Source organism: Chiloscyllium plagiosum, chromosome 17 (assembly GCF_004010195.1).
Source record: "Chiloscyllium plagiosum isolate BGI_BamShark_2017 chromosome 17, ASM401019v2, whole genome shotgun sequence".
NCBI lineage: Eukaryota > Metazoa > Chordata > Chondrichthyes > Orectolobiformes > Hemiscylliidae > Chiloscyllium > Chiloscyllium plagiosum.
Window position 1 is genome coordinate 49,347,554 of NC_057726.1, and position 14,813 is coordinate 49,362,366.

The following is a 14,813-nucleotide window of genomic DNA, read 5'->3' on the forward strand; positions in this document are numbered from 1 at the left end:
CTGACCTACCGGCAGGCCCATTTGTCAGCATTTGGCATACGTGTCTCCATTCTTTCCATTTGCCTGGATGAGCGCAGCTCCAACAGTCCAGGACGGACACCATCTGGTGCGGGGGCAGCCTGCCTATTAGTCAGTGCACTCACCGACACTTCCACATGTAATACCTCCACCAACGGTGCACAGCGACAGCAGCGTGTGTTCTATACTGGAGCACTGCACCAACTCCCCAAAGTCCCTTCAGCAGCACCTTCCTAATCTGCAAACTGTAGGACAAGAGCAGCGGGTACATGCGAACTGCAAACTGCTCTTCCAGCCATCACATCGTTCGCTCCTTGTGGGCTGGGTCAAAACCCTGCACACTCTACCTGTACCTGTCCCACCTCGGGCAGAGAGACGCTGTCACAGCCAGTGACACTCATCCCAGGACTTCTTTTAAAGAAGTAAACTCCTGCGTTTTATTTCAAAGGGGCACGATTATACTCCTTCCTAGAAAGATGCACGATCCTGCTTTAATGTCTCTCCCAAAGCATTGCAGCATCAGCGTGGGCCAGCAACTGTCTTCCCGGACTTTGTGTTCAGATCTTGCAGTGAACTCAGAAATGTAACCGGGCAGGCGACAGAGCAGCCGGCTCGCCTGAACCTTTCCACTATTTTGTCCCATTCAAAGTTGCTAGCCTCCGTTTCTAATTTGACATAGCATTGCAGTATAAGGATGAAGCAGCATCACAAGATGTTCTCTGAGGGGGAGAGAAAAGGAGGCATAAACTTCAAACTCTTTTTAGGTTAGCGGTAGCGGAACTTCGTAAAACTATCTGGACTCCCTCTGCGAGCTACTCTCCGGCCACCACAGAGCCGTAAATAGAGGCAGAGAGCGTCGACAGAGCCTGAAATAGTCATTTTAAACACAGCGCCCGCGCTTTGACTAAGATATGGTCAGTTACTGCCCCCTCTGTACCTGTCCCGTTCACACACTAGCACCGGGCTGACCCCTTCTCTCTCACCTTTCCCCAGGCGCTGCTCCTGTGCACTGGCTGTTCTCTGTGTCAGTGAACCCCCGGGCTCTGCAAGGCATGTTTCCGCGATGTAAAACGCCTACATTTCCACTGACATCACTCAGCCCAGCCCCGAAGCAGGACTTATTGCAGCAATGCCTCTAATGTGTTAACACAGAGCCTGAGGACCTCAAGTAAAGCACCCTGGACATTTCATTGGAGATTAGTTTAACAGCCAAGAATTAGCCCCAAGCCCCTTGACAAAGAAGAGAATTCATCCCAGTGCTCCTTACCCGAGACCCCTGCTGGATTGGGAATGTTAACGAGAGAAGAGCTGAACCACAGAGTAGTTCATTAGAGTGGTGCTGGAAAAGCACAGCAGGTCAGGCAACATCCGAGGAGCAGGAAAATCGACGGGCAAAAGCCCTTCATCAGAAGTTTCCCACCAACTACACTCAACATCTAAGGCCACACTGTAAGAATGATCAATGTTTGTAAAACACAGAGGACCATCAGATATCAGTGGCTGCATAAACACTTACCAATTTGTATAGATGTACCGTAGAAAGTATCCAATCGGGATGCAGCACTGCTCGATATGGTGACCGCTCTTCCCAAGATCCGCAAGAAATTACAGAGATGTGAACACAGCCCAGTCCATCGCACGAACCAACCAGCCTTCCATTGACTCCATCCATCTTTCTCACTGCCATCTGACTGCCATAATAAAAGACCCATTCCCACCTCGACTATTCACTTTTCCATTCTATTCCATCAGGTAAAAGATACAAAAGTTTGAAAACACATACCAACAGCTTCAAGAACAGCATCTTCCCTGCTGTTATCAGACTTTCAAACAGAGCTCTCACATATTGAAGTTGATCTTTCTCTGCACCTCCTCTGTCACTGTAACATTGTATTCCTCATTCTGTTCTATTACCCCTGATGTACTTATGTACAGTGTGTTTTGCCTGGATAGCACTCAAAAACAATATTTTTCACTATCTCAGTGCACATCACAGTAATAAAATCAAATCAAATTAAATCCCCACAGCCACAGAAACTTCAAAATACTAGGAGAGAAAATGGTAACCTTCAAAGAAGTTAAGTTTGACAGGACCGGAGCTATAATCTAGGGTAACAAACTATGAACTATAAAGAAGCAGGTACAAATTGAATCATTTATTTTTGAAGTTATCAAAAGCAATAAAATTGCCACATTATTACAAAACATGTTCTGGTTCGACCTGTTTATCCATCAGTTTTAATTATCTTTTGTATAAATTCCTGGTGGAGACTACTTAATGAGGCATGCATTGAGATATGTTGTAGACTAATACTCAGGCGACATTTACCCCATAAACTGCATCGTTTTAAAAATTTTCTGCACAAATACAACATTGTGAGAAACATAGAATTTCCTTTTTTTGTGTTCATTTACATCTTCACATTTGTATGTGTGTACATTTTGGCAGAGCGGCAAGTAGAGAAGGTGGAGTGAAGCGAGGGCTGCCAGGAAGGGTAAGGGCTTAATTTATATTTGGGCAGATTTGTTGGGCATTGGGACCGGTTCTGGGGAAGGTGGGACTATTACAAAATGGATGATCTGTATCTGAACCAGACTGGAACCAATGTCCTTGGGGGAGTTTTTGCTACTGCTGATAGAGAGGTTTTAAACTAATGTGGCAGGAGACTGGGAACCAGAAGTAAAAACAAGTAGGCAGCGAGGTGGAGACTGGAGACTGTAAGAATTATGAAGATAGCATTAATAAACGGAAGAGTAGACAGAGAGCAGATGAGTGCAAAAAACCTGGTGGCATGAAATGCATCTACTTTAATGCAAGAAGTATAGTGTGTAAGGCAGATGAACTTAGGGCCTGGATTGGTGCCTGGGAATATGATGTTATTGCAACCACAGAGACTTGGTTGAAGGAAGGGCATGATGATTGGCAATTAAATGTTCCAGGATATAGGTGCTTTAGAGAGGACAGGGAGGGAAGTAAAAGGGGGGTGGAGTTGCATTGCTGGTCAGGGATGATATCAAGGCTGTGCTAAAGGAGGACACTATGGCGGTCTTGGGTAGTGAGGCATTATGGGTAGAGCTGAGAAATAAGAAGGGTGCAACTACATTGTTGGAGCTGTATTACAGGCCTCCCAACAGTGAGTGCGAGATAGAAGAACAAATAGGTTAATAGATTATGGAAAAATGTAGAGGCAATAGGGTAGTGGTGATGGGAGATTTTAATTTTCCCAACATTGACTGGGATACACTTAACGTCAGAGGTCTGGATGGGGTAGAATTTGTAAGAAGCGTCCAGGAGAGTTTTCTAGAGCAGTATGTCAATAGTCTGACAAGGGAAGGGGCCATATTGGATCTGGTACTGGGGGATTTCTTTGGGAACAGTGTCCACAATTCTGTAAGTTTTAGAATACTCAGAGACAAAGATGAGAGTGGTCCTAAAGGAAGAGTGCTAAACTGGGTCAAGGCCAATTATATCAAAATTAGGCAGGAGCTCAGAAATGTGGATTGGACACAGCTATTTGAAGGGAAGTCTACATTTGATGTGTGGGAGGCTTTCAAAGATAGGTTAAAGATAGTGCGGATAGGCATGTCCCATTGAAGGCAAAGGATAGGAAGGGCAAGATTCGTGAACCATGGATGGCAGGAGAAATTGTACAACTAGAGGAAAAGGGAAGCATACATAAGGTCTAGGCAGCTGAGAACAGAATGGGCCCTGGAGGAATATCGGAAGAGTAGGACAAGTCTTAAACGAGGAATCAAGTGGGCGAAAAAGGGTCATGAAATAGCTTTAGCGAGCAGAATTAAGGAGAATCCCAAAGCATTTTATTTTTATATAAGAAGCAAGCGGGTAACTAGAGAAAGGATTGGTCACTAAAGGATAATAGAGGAAGGCTGTGTGTCGAACCTGAGAAAATGGGTGAGATTCTGAATGATTACTTTGCATCAGTGTTCACTGAGGAGAGGAACATGATGAATCTTGAGATTAGAGATAGAAGTTTGATTAGTCTGGATCACATTGACATAAGTAGAGAAGATGTGTTGAGTAGGCTAGAGGTTATTAAGGTGGATAAATCCCCAGGACTGGATGGGATCTATCCCAGGTTGCTGAGGGAGGCGAGAGAGGAAATAGCTGGAGCCCTGACAGATATCTTTGCGACATCCTTAAATACAGGTGAGGTGCTGGAGGACTGGAGGGTTGCTCATGCTGTCCCTCTATACAAGAAGGGTAGTAGAGATATTCTGGGTAACTACAGACCAGTGAGCCTGACGTTGGTGGTGGGAAAGTTGCTGGAGAAGATACTGAGGAATAGGATCTATTTATATTTAGAAAATAATGGGCTTATCAGTGATAGGCAACATGGTTTTGTGTGGGGGGATCGTGCCTTACCAACTCAATAGAGTTCTTCGAGGAAGTGACCAACTTGATAGATGAAGGAAGGGCTGTTGATGTCATATACATGCACTTTAGTAAGGCATTTGATAAGGTTCCCCATGGTAGACTAATGGAGAAAGTGAAGTCATATGGTGTGCAGGGTGTTCTAGCTAGGTGGATAAAGAACTGGTTGAGCAACAGGAGACAGATTAGTAGTAGTTGAAGGGAGTTTCTCGAAATGGAGAAAGGGGACCAGTGGTGTTCCACAGGAGTCAGTGCTGGGGCCACTGTAATATACATAATATATTACAGTGTAATATATTTGTAATATACATAAATGATCTGGAAGAGGGCACTGTTGGTATGATCAGCAAGTTTGCAGATGACACGAAGATTGGCAGAGTAGCAGAAAGCATAAGGGACTGTCAGAGAATACAGGAGGATATAGGTAGATTGGAGAGTTGGGCGGAAAAGTGGCAGATGGTTTTCAATCCAGACAAATGTGAGGTGATGCATTTAGGCAAGTCTAATTCTAGAATGAATTATACAATGAACAGAAGAGCCTAGGGAAAAGTTGATGAGCAGAGAGATCTGGGATTGCAGGTCCATTGTACCCCGAAGGTTGCTGCACAGATGGATAGAGGGGTCAAGAAGGCATATAGTGTGCTTGCCTTCATTGGACGGGGTATTGAGTATAAGAGCTGGCAAGTCATGTTAACACTGTACAAGACATTGGTTCGGCCACATTTAGAATACTGTGTACAGTTCTGGTCGCCACATTATCAAAAGGATGTGGACGCTTTGGAGAGGGTGCAGAGAAGGTTTAAGAGGATGTTGCCTGGTATAGAAGGTGCTAGCTATGAAGAAAGGCTGAGTAGGTTAGGTTTATTTTCAATAGAAAAAAGGAGATTGAGGGAGGACCTGATTGAGGTTTACAAAATCATGAAAGGTATAGACAGGGTGGAAAGAGACAAGCTTTTTCCCAGGGTGAAGGATTCAATAACGAGAGGTAATTCTTTCAACATGAGAGGTGAAAAGTTTAAGGGAAATACACGCGGCAAGTACTTCACACAGAGGGTGGTAGGTGTTTGGAACACGTTGCCAGCAGAGGTGGTAGAGGTAGATTTATTTAAGATGCGTCTGGATAAATGCATGAGTAGGTGGAGAGTAGAGGGATATAGATGTTCAGGAATTGATCGACAGGTTTAGACAGTTCATTTGGATCGGCTCAGGCTTGGAGGGCTGAAGAGCCTGTTCCTGGGCTGTAAATTTTCTTTGTTTGTTGTTATTTTATTTCTGTGATAGACAAATGGTGGTAACCTTATTGCGATAAGAATTTCCCTAATTTGATTGAAACAAATTCGCTGGTCAGTGACTTCATCTGACTCACTGGCCATGATGTCAATACATTTGTCCTTTACAACATATAATGAACCACCCTGCCCTCAAATTCAGTTGGTCCAACTCGGACACCTCCTTCCCTTTTCTTGACCTCTCCATTTCCATCTCTGGTGATAGTCTCCAGATGGACGTTTACTACAAGCTTTCAGACTCCCATAAATACCTGGACCAGACCTCCTGCCACCCAGCATCCTGCAAGAACTCCATCCAATTCTCCCAATTCCTCCGCCTCACCTCCACCACATCTGCTCGGATGAGGAGACATTCCATTCGCGAGCATATCAGATTTCCACCTATTTTGAACAATGTGCTTTTCCTCCTGCCATCATCCAGATAGCCCTCCGCTGCACCACCTCCATTCCCCATTCCACTGCTCTTAAACCCCCCTCCCAATGCAATAAAGACAGAGTCCCCTGATTCTCACCTACCACACCCCAGCCTCCGAATCTTACGCATCATCCTTAAACACTTCCGACAACTTTAACTAGACCCCACCACCAAGAACTAGAGCTGCTCAGGTGGATTTAAACTAGTAAGGGGGGAGGAAGGGTATCCCAGGGAGATTGTGAGGAAAGAGATCAATCTGAAACTGGTACTATTGAGGAAAGGAGTGAGTCAAACAATCAGGGCAAGCAGGGACAAAGCAGCGAAGACGACAGGACTGATAAATATAACTGCATTATTTCAATGCAAGGGGCCGAACAGGGAAGGCAGATGAACTCAGGGCATGGTTAGGAACATGGGACTGGGATATCATAGCAATTACAAAAACATGGCTCAGGGATGGGCAGGACTGGCAGCTTAATGTTTCAGGATACAAATGCTACAGTAAGGACAGAAAGGGAGGCAAGAGAGAAGGGGGAATGGTGTTTTTGATAAGGGATAGCATTACTGCTGTACTGAGGGAGGATATTCCCAGAAATACATCCAAGGAAGCCCTTTGGGTGGAACTGAGAAACAAGAAAAGGATGATTACCTTGTTGGGATTGTATTACAGACCCCCGAACAGTCAGTGGGAAATTGAGAAACAAAGTTGTAAGGAGACTCAGTTATCTGTAAGAATAATAGGATGGTTATGGTAGGGGATTTAAACTTTCTAAACAGACTGGGACTGCCATAGTGTTAAGGGTTTAGATGGAGAGGAATTTGTTAAGTGTGTACAAGAATATTTTCTGATTCTGTATGTGGATGTACCTACTAGAGAAGATGCAAAACTTGACCTACTCTTGGGAAATAAGGCAGGGCTGAGGTGTCAGTGGGAGAGCACTTTGGGGCCAGCAACCATAATTCTATTAAAATAGTGATGGAAAAGGATAGACCAGACCTAAATTTTAAGTTCTAAATTGGAGAAAGGCCAAGTTTGATGGTATTAGGTAAGAATTTTCAAAAGCTGATTGGGGGTAGATGTTCATAGGTAAAGGGATGGCTGGAAAATGGAAAGCCTTCAGAAATGAGATAACAAGAGTCCAGAGAAAGTATATTCCTGTTCGAGTGAAAGGAAAGGCTGGTAGGTATAGGGAATCCTGAATGACTAAAGAAATTGACGGTTTGGTTAAGAAAAAGAAGGAAGCATGTGTAAGGTATAGACAGAATAGATTGAGTGAATGCTTAGAAGAGTATAAAGGCAGTAGGAGTATACTTACGAGGGAAATCAGGAGGGCAAAAAAGGGGACCTGAGATAGTTTTGGCAAATTGAATTAAGGAAAATCCAAAGAGTTTTTACAAATACATTAAGGACAAAAGGGTAACGAGGGAGAGAATAGGGCCCTTCAGAGATCAGCAAGGCAGCCTTTGTCTGGAGCTGCAGGGGAGATACTAAACAAATATTTTGCATCAGTGTTTACTGTGGAAAAGGTCACGGAAGATATAGAATGTAGTGAAATATATGGTGACACCTTGAAAAATGTCCATATTACAGAGGAGGAAGTGCTGGATGTCTTGAAATGCATGGAAGTGGATAAATCCCCAGGACCTGATCAGTGTACCCTAGAACTCTGTGGGAAGCTAGAGAAATGATTGCTGGGCCTCTTACTAAGGCATTTGTATCATCAATTGTCATAACTGAGGTGCCAGAAGATTGGAGTTTGGCTAATGTGGTGCCACTATTTAAGAAAGATGGTAAGGACAAGCCAGGGAACTATAGACCAGTGAGCCTGAAGTTGTTGGTGGGCAAGTTGTTGGAGGGAATCCTGAGGGACAGGATGTACATTCATTTAGAAAGGCAAGGACTGATTAGAGATAGTCAACATGGCTTTGTGCATGGGAAATCATGTCTCACAAACTTGATTGAGTTTTTTAAAGAAGTAACAAAGAGGATTGATGAGGGCAGAGTGGTAGACGTGATCTATCCGGACTTCAGTAAGGCGCTCGACAAGGTTCCCCATGGGAGACTGTTTAGCAAGGTTAGATGTCATGGAATACAGGGAGAATTCACCATTTGGATACGGAACTGGCTCAAAGGTAGAAGATAGAGGGTGGTGGTGGAGGGTTGTTTTTCAGACTGGAGGCCTGTGACCAGTGGATTGCCACAAGGATCGGTGCTGGGTCCACTACTTTTTGTCATTTATATAAATGATTTGGATGTGAGCATAAGAGTATAATTACTAATTTTGCAGATGACACCAAAATTGGAGGTGTAGTGGACAGCGAAGAAGGTTACCTCAGATTACATTAGGATCTTGATCAGATGGGCCAATGGACTGAGAAGTGGCAGATGGAGTTTAATTTAGATAAATGTGAGGTGCTGCATTTTGGGAAAGCAAATATTAGCAGGATTTATACGCTTAATGGTAAAGTCCTAGGGAGTGTTGCTGAACAAAGAGACCTTGGAGTGCAGGTTCATAGCTCTTTGATAGTAGAGTCACATAGGATAGTGAAGAAGGCATTTGGTATGCTTTCCTTTATTGGTCAGAGTATTGAGGGCAGGAGTTGAGAGGTCATGTTCCAGCTGTACAGGGCGTTAGTTAGGCCACTTTTGGAATATTGTGTGCAATTCTGGTCTCCTTCCTATTGGAAGGATGTTGTGAAACTCGAAAGGGTTCAAAAAATATTTACAAGGATGTTGCCAGGGTTGGAGGATTTGAGCTATAGGGAGAGGTTGGATAGGCTGGGGTTGTTTTCCATGGAGCGTCGGAGGCTGAGGGGAGATCTTGTAGAAGTTTATGGAATCATGAGGGGCATGGATAGAATAAATAGACAAGGTCATTTCCCTAGGGTCAGGGAGTCCAGAACTAGAGGGCATAAGTTTGGGGTGAGAGGGGAAAGATATAAAAGAGACCTAAGGGGCAACTTTTTCATGTAGAAGGTGGTACATGGATGGGATGAGCTGCCAGAGGAAGTGGTGGAGGCTGGTACAATTGCAACATTTAAGAGGCATCTGGATAGGTATATGAATAGGAAGGGTTTGTAGGGATATGGACTGGGTGCTGGCAGGTGGGACTAGATTGGGTTGTGATATCTGGTCGGCATGGACGAGGTGGACCAAAGTGTCAGTGTCTGTGTCTGTACTGAACATCTCTGACTTTATAACATCTTCTCCTCCCCACCCCTCTCAGCCTCCCTCAAGGATCATTGCCTTTGACAGTCCTTGGTTTGTACCACCCTCTGCACCAACCCCTCCCTGAACCTCCAGGTATGTTCCCCTGCAATCGGAAAAGATGCAAAACCCACTGGTACACTATGCCCTTCACCTCCATCTAGGGCCCCAAACAGTTCTTCCAGGTGAGACAGAGGTTCACCTGCCTCTCTTCCAACCTTGTTTACTGCATCAGGTGCTCCCAATATGGTCTTCTCTACATCGGGGAGACCAAACGTAAACTTAGGGAAGGCTCACCAAGCAACTCAGCCAGGCCCGCAGAGGACCACCCAGTCACCGCCCACTTAATTTCCCCTTCCCACACCCTTTCGACATGGCCTCCTCCATTGCCAAAATGAAACAGTGCAAAATGGAGGAATACCTCATCTTCCACCTGGGCAGCCTACAGCTCGGAGGACTCAACATTGAGTTCTCCAATTTCAAATAACTTCCTTTCCTTCCCCCGACTCCCTTCCCAGTCCTTCCCCCTCCCCTCCACTGCTCCCAGCCACCTACCAGAATCATTCCTTCTATCGACCAACCAGGTCGTACCTCTACCTGCCTTCACCTATCCCCACCTCACCAGCCCGCCCTGCCACCCCCTTTATCTGCAGCTCCCTCCACACCTACCCCCAGTCCTGAGGAAAGGTTACACCCGAAACATCGACTTCTCCACCTCCTGATGCTGCCTGGCTCGTTGTGTTCTTCCAGCCTCCTGTCTGTGTATTTTGGATTCGAGAATCTGCAGATCTTTTGTCTCTAATGAGTCTTGTTGTGGCACATTGATTAATTTCTCATTAAATTTCTTAGTTGACACAGATCAGGGGAAGTTCAGTGAGTGGGAGCAGAAGTATGTTGTTCACTGATAGCTAGGTATTCATGTCAATTTGTCTTGGATTTCCGCACAGGCAGACACAATTTCAATAACTACACTTGACAGCCTCGTTCAGTGAAGGTTGTAGTTGAGAAGCCCTTGACCAATGTTTAGTCCATCTCCAATTTCTTGGGGGTTGGAAAAGCAGAGAGTCCTTGATGAAATGGCTCGATACCACAGCCTGCATTACTCAGTGTTTCTGCCAAGCATCACAAAGATACTGACACTCTGCAGGTTGTAAATGGTGAGTTTAAGGAAGAACACAAGTCAGAACAAGGAACTGGTTGGGCTAACCAGTTATATATATATATACACACCAGTATAGGCCCAGCATAACATCTACCACTATTGCAGCTCATAGCTTTCAGACCACAAACAATCTGCTTCCAAAGTAGGACCACCTGCGAATCATGAGTTTGAGCAAAATACATTAAAATTTGGCAAATAGATTGGATCTGTGCAATTATAAGTGAATGGTTCTCAACAATGAGCCTGCCGTTGAACATCGGTAGTTGAACAAAAAATACTGACATTGGAGCATCTCTCACCAATCTTAAAATAACGGATCTCGAAATCTTGTCCATCTATTACATAAAGATAGTTGTGACTAGTTGGACTCTGTTCTCCCCCATTTGACCCTCTGCCATTCTTTGGCATTACATGGTCACAAAATGCTCAAAATAGGGCACCTTCATGTACACTTCTGATGAGAAATGTGTCAAGCATTCATGTCTGTGCACTGAAAGATTGCCGAAACATGTAGCTTCTCAAATTTGCATAACCTCGTAGACCCTCCTTTGAGAATTGGTCACACCTGGGAGAAAGAGAGGTTTCACAGAATAGGTAGGAAAAACACAATAAATCTCAACATGACAGGAGATAAAATCTGCTGAGTGTCTTCAGAGAACAATTCTCTGAAATCAACTCCAGTAAGAACCAAACACAGAATGAAAAAGATTCTGACTGAAGTCCAGGAACTGCCATAGCCATACTTACAAGTTCAAAGCAGAACAAGAGTAACATTACTTGTGGCTATCAAGGCAAATTGACTCTTAAATTTCAGACATCTGATTCCTCCCAGGCTGCTTTTAGATAGAAAGGTAATATTCAGCAGAGTATTCTGTTGCATTACGGAGGCACTGAGTCAATTTCCAAAGAGAAACAATTCGATCCAATTCTCTTTTACCAAAGTCAAAACCGACAGCATGTACAAGAGTTTACTCTGATGGCCATTGAGTGCATATGCAATGCTTTGCATGCAGTTTGTGTCATCTTGGTCATCTTCTTTCAGAGAATGAGGGCATCATTGACAAGGCCTTATTTACCCAGCACCAAACTGTCCTTGAGAAGGTAGTGGAGAATTGCATTCTTGAACTATTGCGGGCTACATGGTGTAGGTACATCTCCAATACTGTGAGGGTGTGAGTTCCAGGATTTTGACCCACTGAGAGTGAAGAGATGATGATATAATTCTAAATCACCACTAGTGTGTGACTTGGAGGCGAATTGCAGGTGATGATGTTCTTATGCTGCCTTTTGCCATTGTTATCTCAGGGTTGATTAACTCCATGTTTTAGTTCACTTATAACAGAAAAATACATGATAACTTATGAAACAAATATTACAGCAGAGCAACTAGTTTGAGTGCAGACTGATTGCGCATCCAATGTGCTGTCCAGGTGAAGTGAAAGCGACAGCCCTTGACATCAAGGACCACTTGACCAAGTGTGGCATCAAAGAGGCCTAGCAAAACTAGTGTCTATGGGTATCTCTGCTGGCTGGGGTGATATCTACCCCACAGGAAGATGGTAGTAGTTGTTGGAGGTCAGTCATCTCAGCCCCAGGACGCTCTCTGCAAGAATTCCTCAGGGTAGTGTCCTAGACCCAACTTACTTCAAATGCTTAATCAATGATCTTCCCTCCATCATAAGATTAAAAATGGGGATGTTCACTGATGATTACAAAATGTTCAGCACCATTTTCAACTCCTCAGACATTGAATTGGTCCATAGAGTCATAGAGATATGCAGCATAGAAACAGACCCTTCGGTCCAATTCGTCCATGCCAACCCAAATATCCTAATTTAATCTAGTCCCATTTGCCAGCACTTGCCCATATCCCTGTAAACCCTTCCTACTCATGTAACCATCCAAATGTCTTTTAAATGTTGCAATTGTACCAGTCTCCACGACTTCCTTTGGCAGCTCATTCCATACATGCACCACCCACTGTGTGAAAAAATTGCCCCTTAGGTCCCTTCTAACTCTTTCCCTCCCTCACCCTATCCTTGTACACTCTAGTTTTGGACTCCGCCAACTCAGTACACTCTAGTTTTGGACTCCGCCAACTCAGGGAAAAGACTTTACCTATTTACCCTATCAATGCCCCGCATGATTTTATGAACGTCTATAAGGTCACCCCTCAGCCTCAGATGCTCCAGGAATAACAGCCCCAGCCTTTTCAGCCTCTCCCTGTAGCGCAAACTCTCCATCTGGCAACAACCTTGTAAATCTTTTCTGAACCCTTTCAAGTTTCACAACATCCTTCCTATAGGAGGGAAATCAGAATTGCACATAATATTCCAAAAGTGGTTCAACCAAAGTCCTAAATAATCATAACATGACCTCCCAACTCCTATACTCAATACTGTGACTAATAAAGGAAAGCATACTTCACAATCCTATCTACCTGAGACTCCACTTTCGATGAACTATGAACCTGCACTCCAAGGTCTCTCTTCAGCAACACTCCCCAGGACCTTACCATTAAGTGTCCGTGTTCAAATGTAACAAGATCTGGGCAATCTTCAAGCTTGGACTGACAAGTGGCAACTAACATTCACACACACAAATGCCAGGCAATGACCATCTCCAATAAGAGACTGACTAATCACCAGCCCTTGACGTTCAATGGTGTTACCATCACCGAATCCTTCATTATGGACAACCTTGGGGTTACTATTGATCAGAAATTAAACCGGACTCATCATATAAACACAGTGGCTACAGGAGCAGGTCAGAGGCTTGGAATATTGTGGCAAGTAACTCCACTCCTGACTCCCCAAAGGCTGTTCACCATGTACAAAGCACAACTCAAGAATGTGATGCTATACTCCTCACTCGTCTGGATGAGTGCAGTCCCAACAATGCTCAAGAAACTTGATATCATCCAGGACAAAGCAGCCCACTTGATTGGCTCCACATCACAAGCACCCACTCTCTCCACCACTGATGTTCAGTAACAGCAGTGGTTATTATCTACAGGATAGATACACTGCAGAAATTCACCAAACCCACAACCACTTCCATCTGGAAGAACAAGGGTAGCAGATACATCCGAAAATCACCTGCAAGTTCCCCTTTAAGCCACACATCATTCCTGACTTGAAGATTTATCACCATTCCTTCACTGTTGCTGAGTCAAAATTCTGGAATTCCATTCCTTATGGCATTGTGGTCAACCTACAGCATATGGACTGCAGTGGTTCAAAAAGGCAGCAACCACCACCTACTCAAAGACAATTAGGATCAGACAATAAAAATGCAGGCCAACCAATGCTGCCCACATCCCATAAGTGAATTTTACAACTTAAACTGACTGGCAGGTAGAGTCATTGCCTTATATATACACAACACTTGGAGTTGTTAGAGGTGCAGCCTCTTATTGATAAAGTTACACATAAAACCTTTCCACTTTTCCAAAAGAAATTTTAACAATTTGCAATTACAAATAAGACTATGAGCCTGTTATAATACGTAGGCAACCTGCTGATACACCACTAACATCAGATCTAAATATATCTGGAGGTGCTGTTGAATTTCAGGGTCATCATGATATTGTCCATCGTTCCTGTTTGTCGAGTGTTCTTTTGTTCTCTTGAAAGCCTGACCCCCCTCTGTTAGTTGTTTCAGTGCTTGTTTGGTTTCCTATACATCCTGCTTAAGTTCTTTCAACAGACCGTCATTACCGGTAATTATTTCTGACAATCATCTCCTGAGTGGTGTGCTGTCTGTGTTATCATTTTCTACCTGTTATTGAAGACTTGGCACTTCTTTCAGCCTTGCTTTGGACTTCACCCAATGTTCGAGTGGCTTCTTCAACCAGACTGAACTGTTTTATATGCAAGTTGCTTCAGGCACTCCTGTCAAGTGGCAATATCTTCACTGAATTCATGAAAAACAACCTGAGTTCATCCTGCTTTCTCTCCTGCTGGAGGTAATCATTGTCAAGGACTTATCACTTATCAATCCAAGCATGAATGTAGCCTAGATTGTGCTGCGTACAGATACGGATGACTTCAGCATCAGAGAGGCTGTGATGTGTGCTGACCACTGTGTAATCATCAGTGAACAGCTCCAGATCTGAGCTTAAGGTGGAGAGAAAGTCATTGATAAAGCAGCTGAAGTTGGTTGGCCCAGGAGCAGCACTTTGTAAAATTCCTTGACAAGGCCCTGGGTAGTGAGGCAATTGGCTTCTAATGACCATAATCATGAACTAGATTCCACTTCCTCACTGTGCAGCTGCTGCATAACCACAAGCAGTGTACCATACAGGATATTATCCTGAAAACAGTTTC

At 44.1% G+C, this 14,813-nt stretch overlaps 1 protein-coding gene across 7 annotated transcripts in view; it reads right to left on the bottom strand.

The window, feature by feature from the left end:
• dpep2 (dipeptidase 2) overlaps positions 1-14,456 on the bottom strand; it is a 73,117-nt gene extending 58,661 nt beyond the window's left edge. Inside the window, exons 1-2 of one of the 7 annotated variants that reach the window (XM_043707021.1) lie at positions 1,002-1,160; positions 10-737 (exon numbers count right to left, since the gene is read on the bottom strand). In XM_043707021.1, the coding sequence (XP_043562956.1) occupies positions 10-103 (94 nt within the window). In that variant the 5' untranslated portion in view covers positions 104-737; positions 1,002-1,160. Of the gene's footprint in view, positions 1-9; positions 738-1,001; positions 1,161-1,534; positions 1,848-14,265 lie in introns of those variants that run through there. The other 6 variants (XM_043707030.1, XR_006314146.1, XM_043707025.1 and 3 more) reach the window with 6 other exon arrangements.
• Positions 14,457-14,813: the final 357 nt, after the last annotated feature.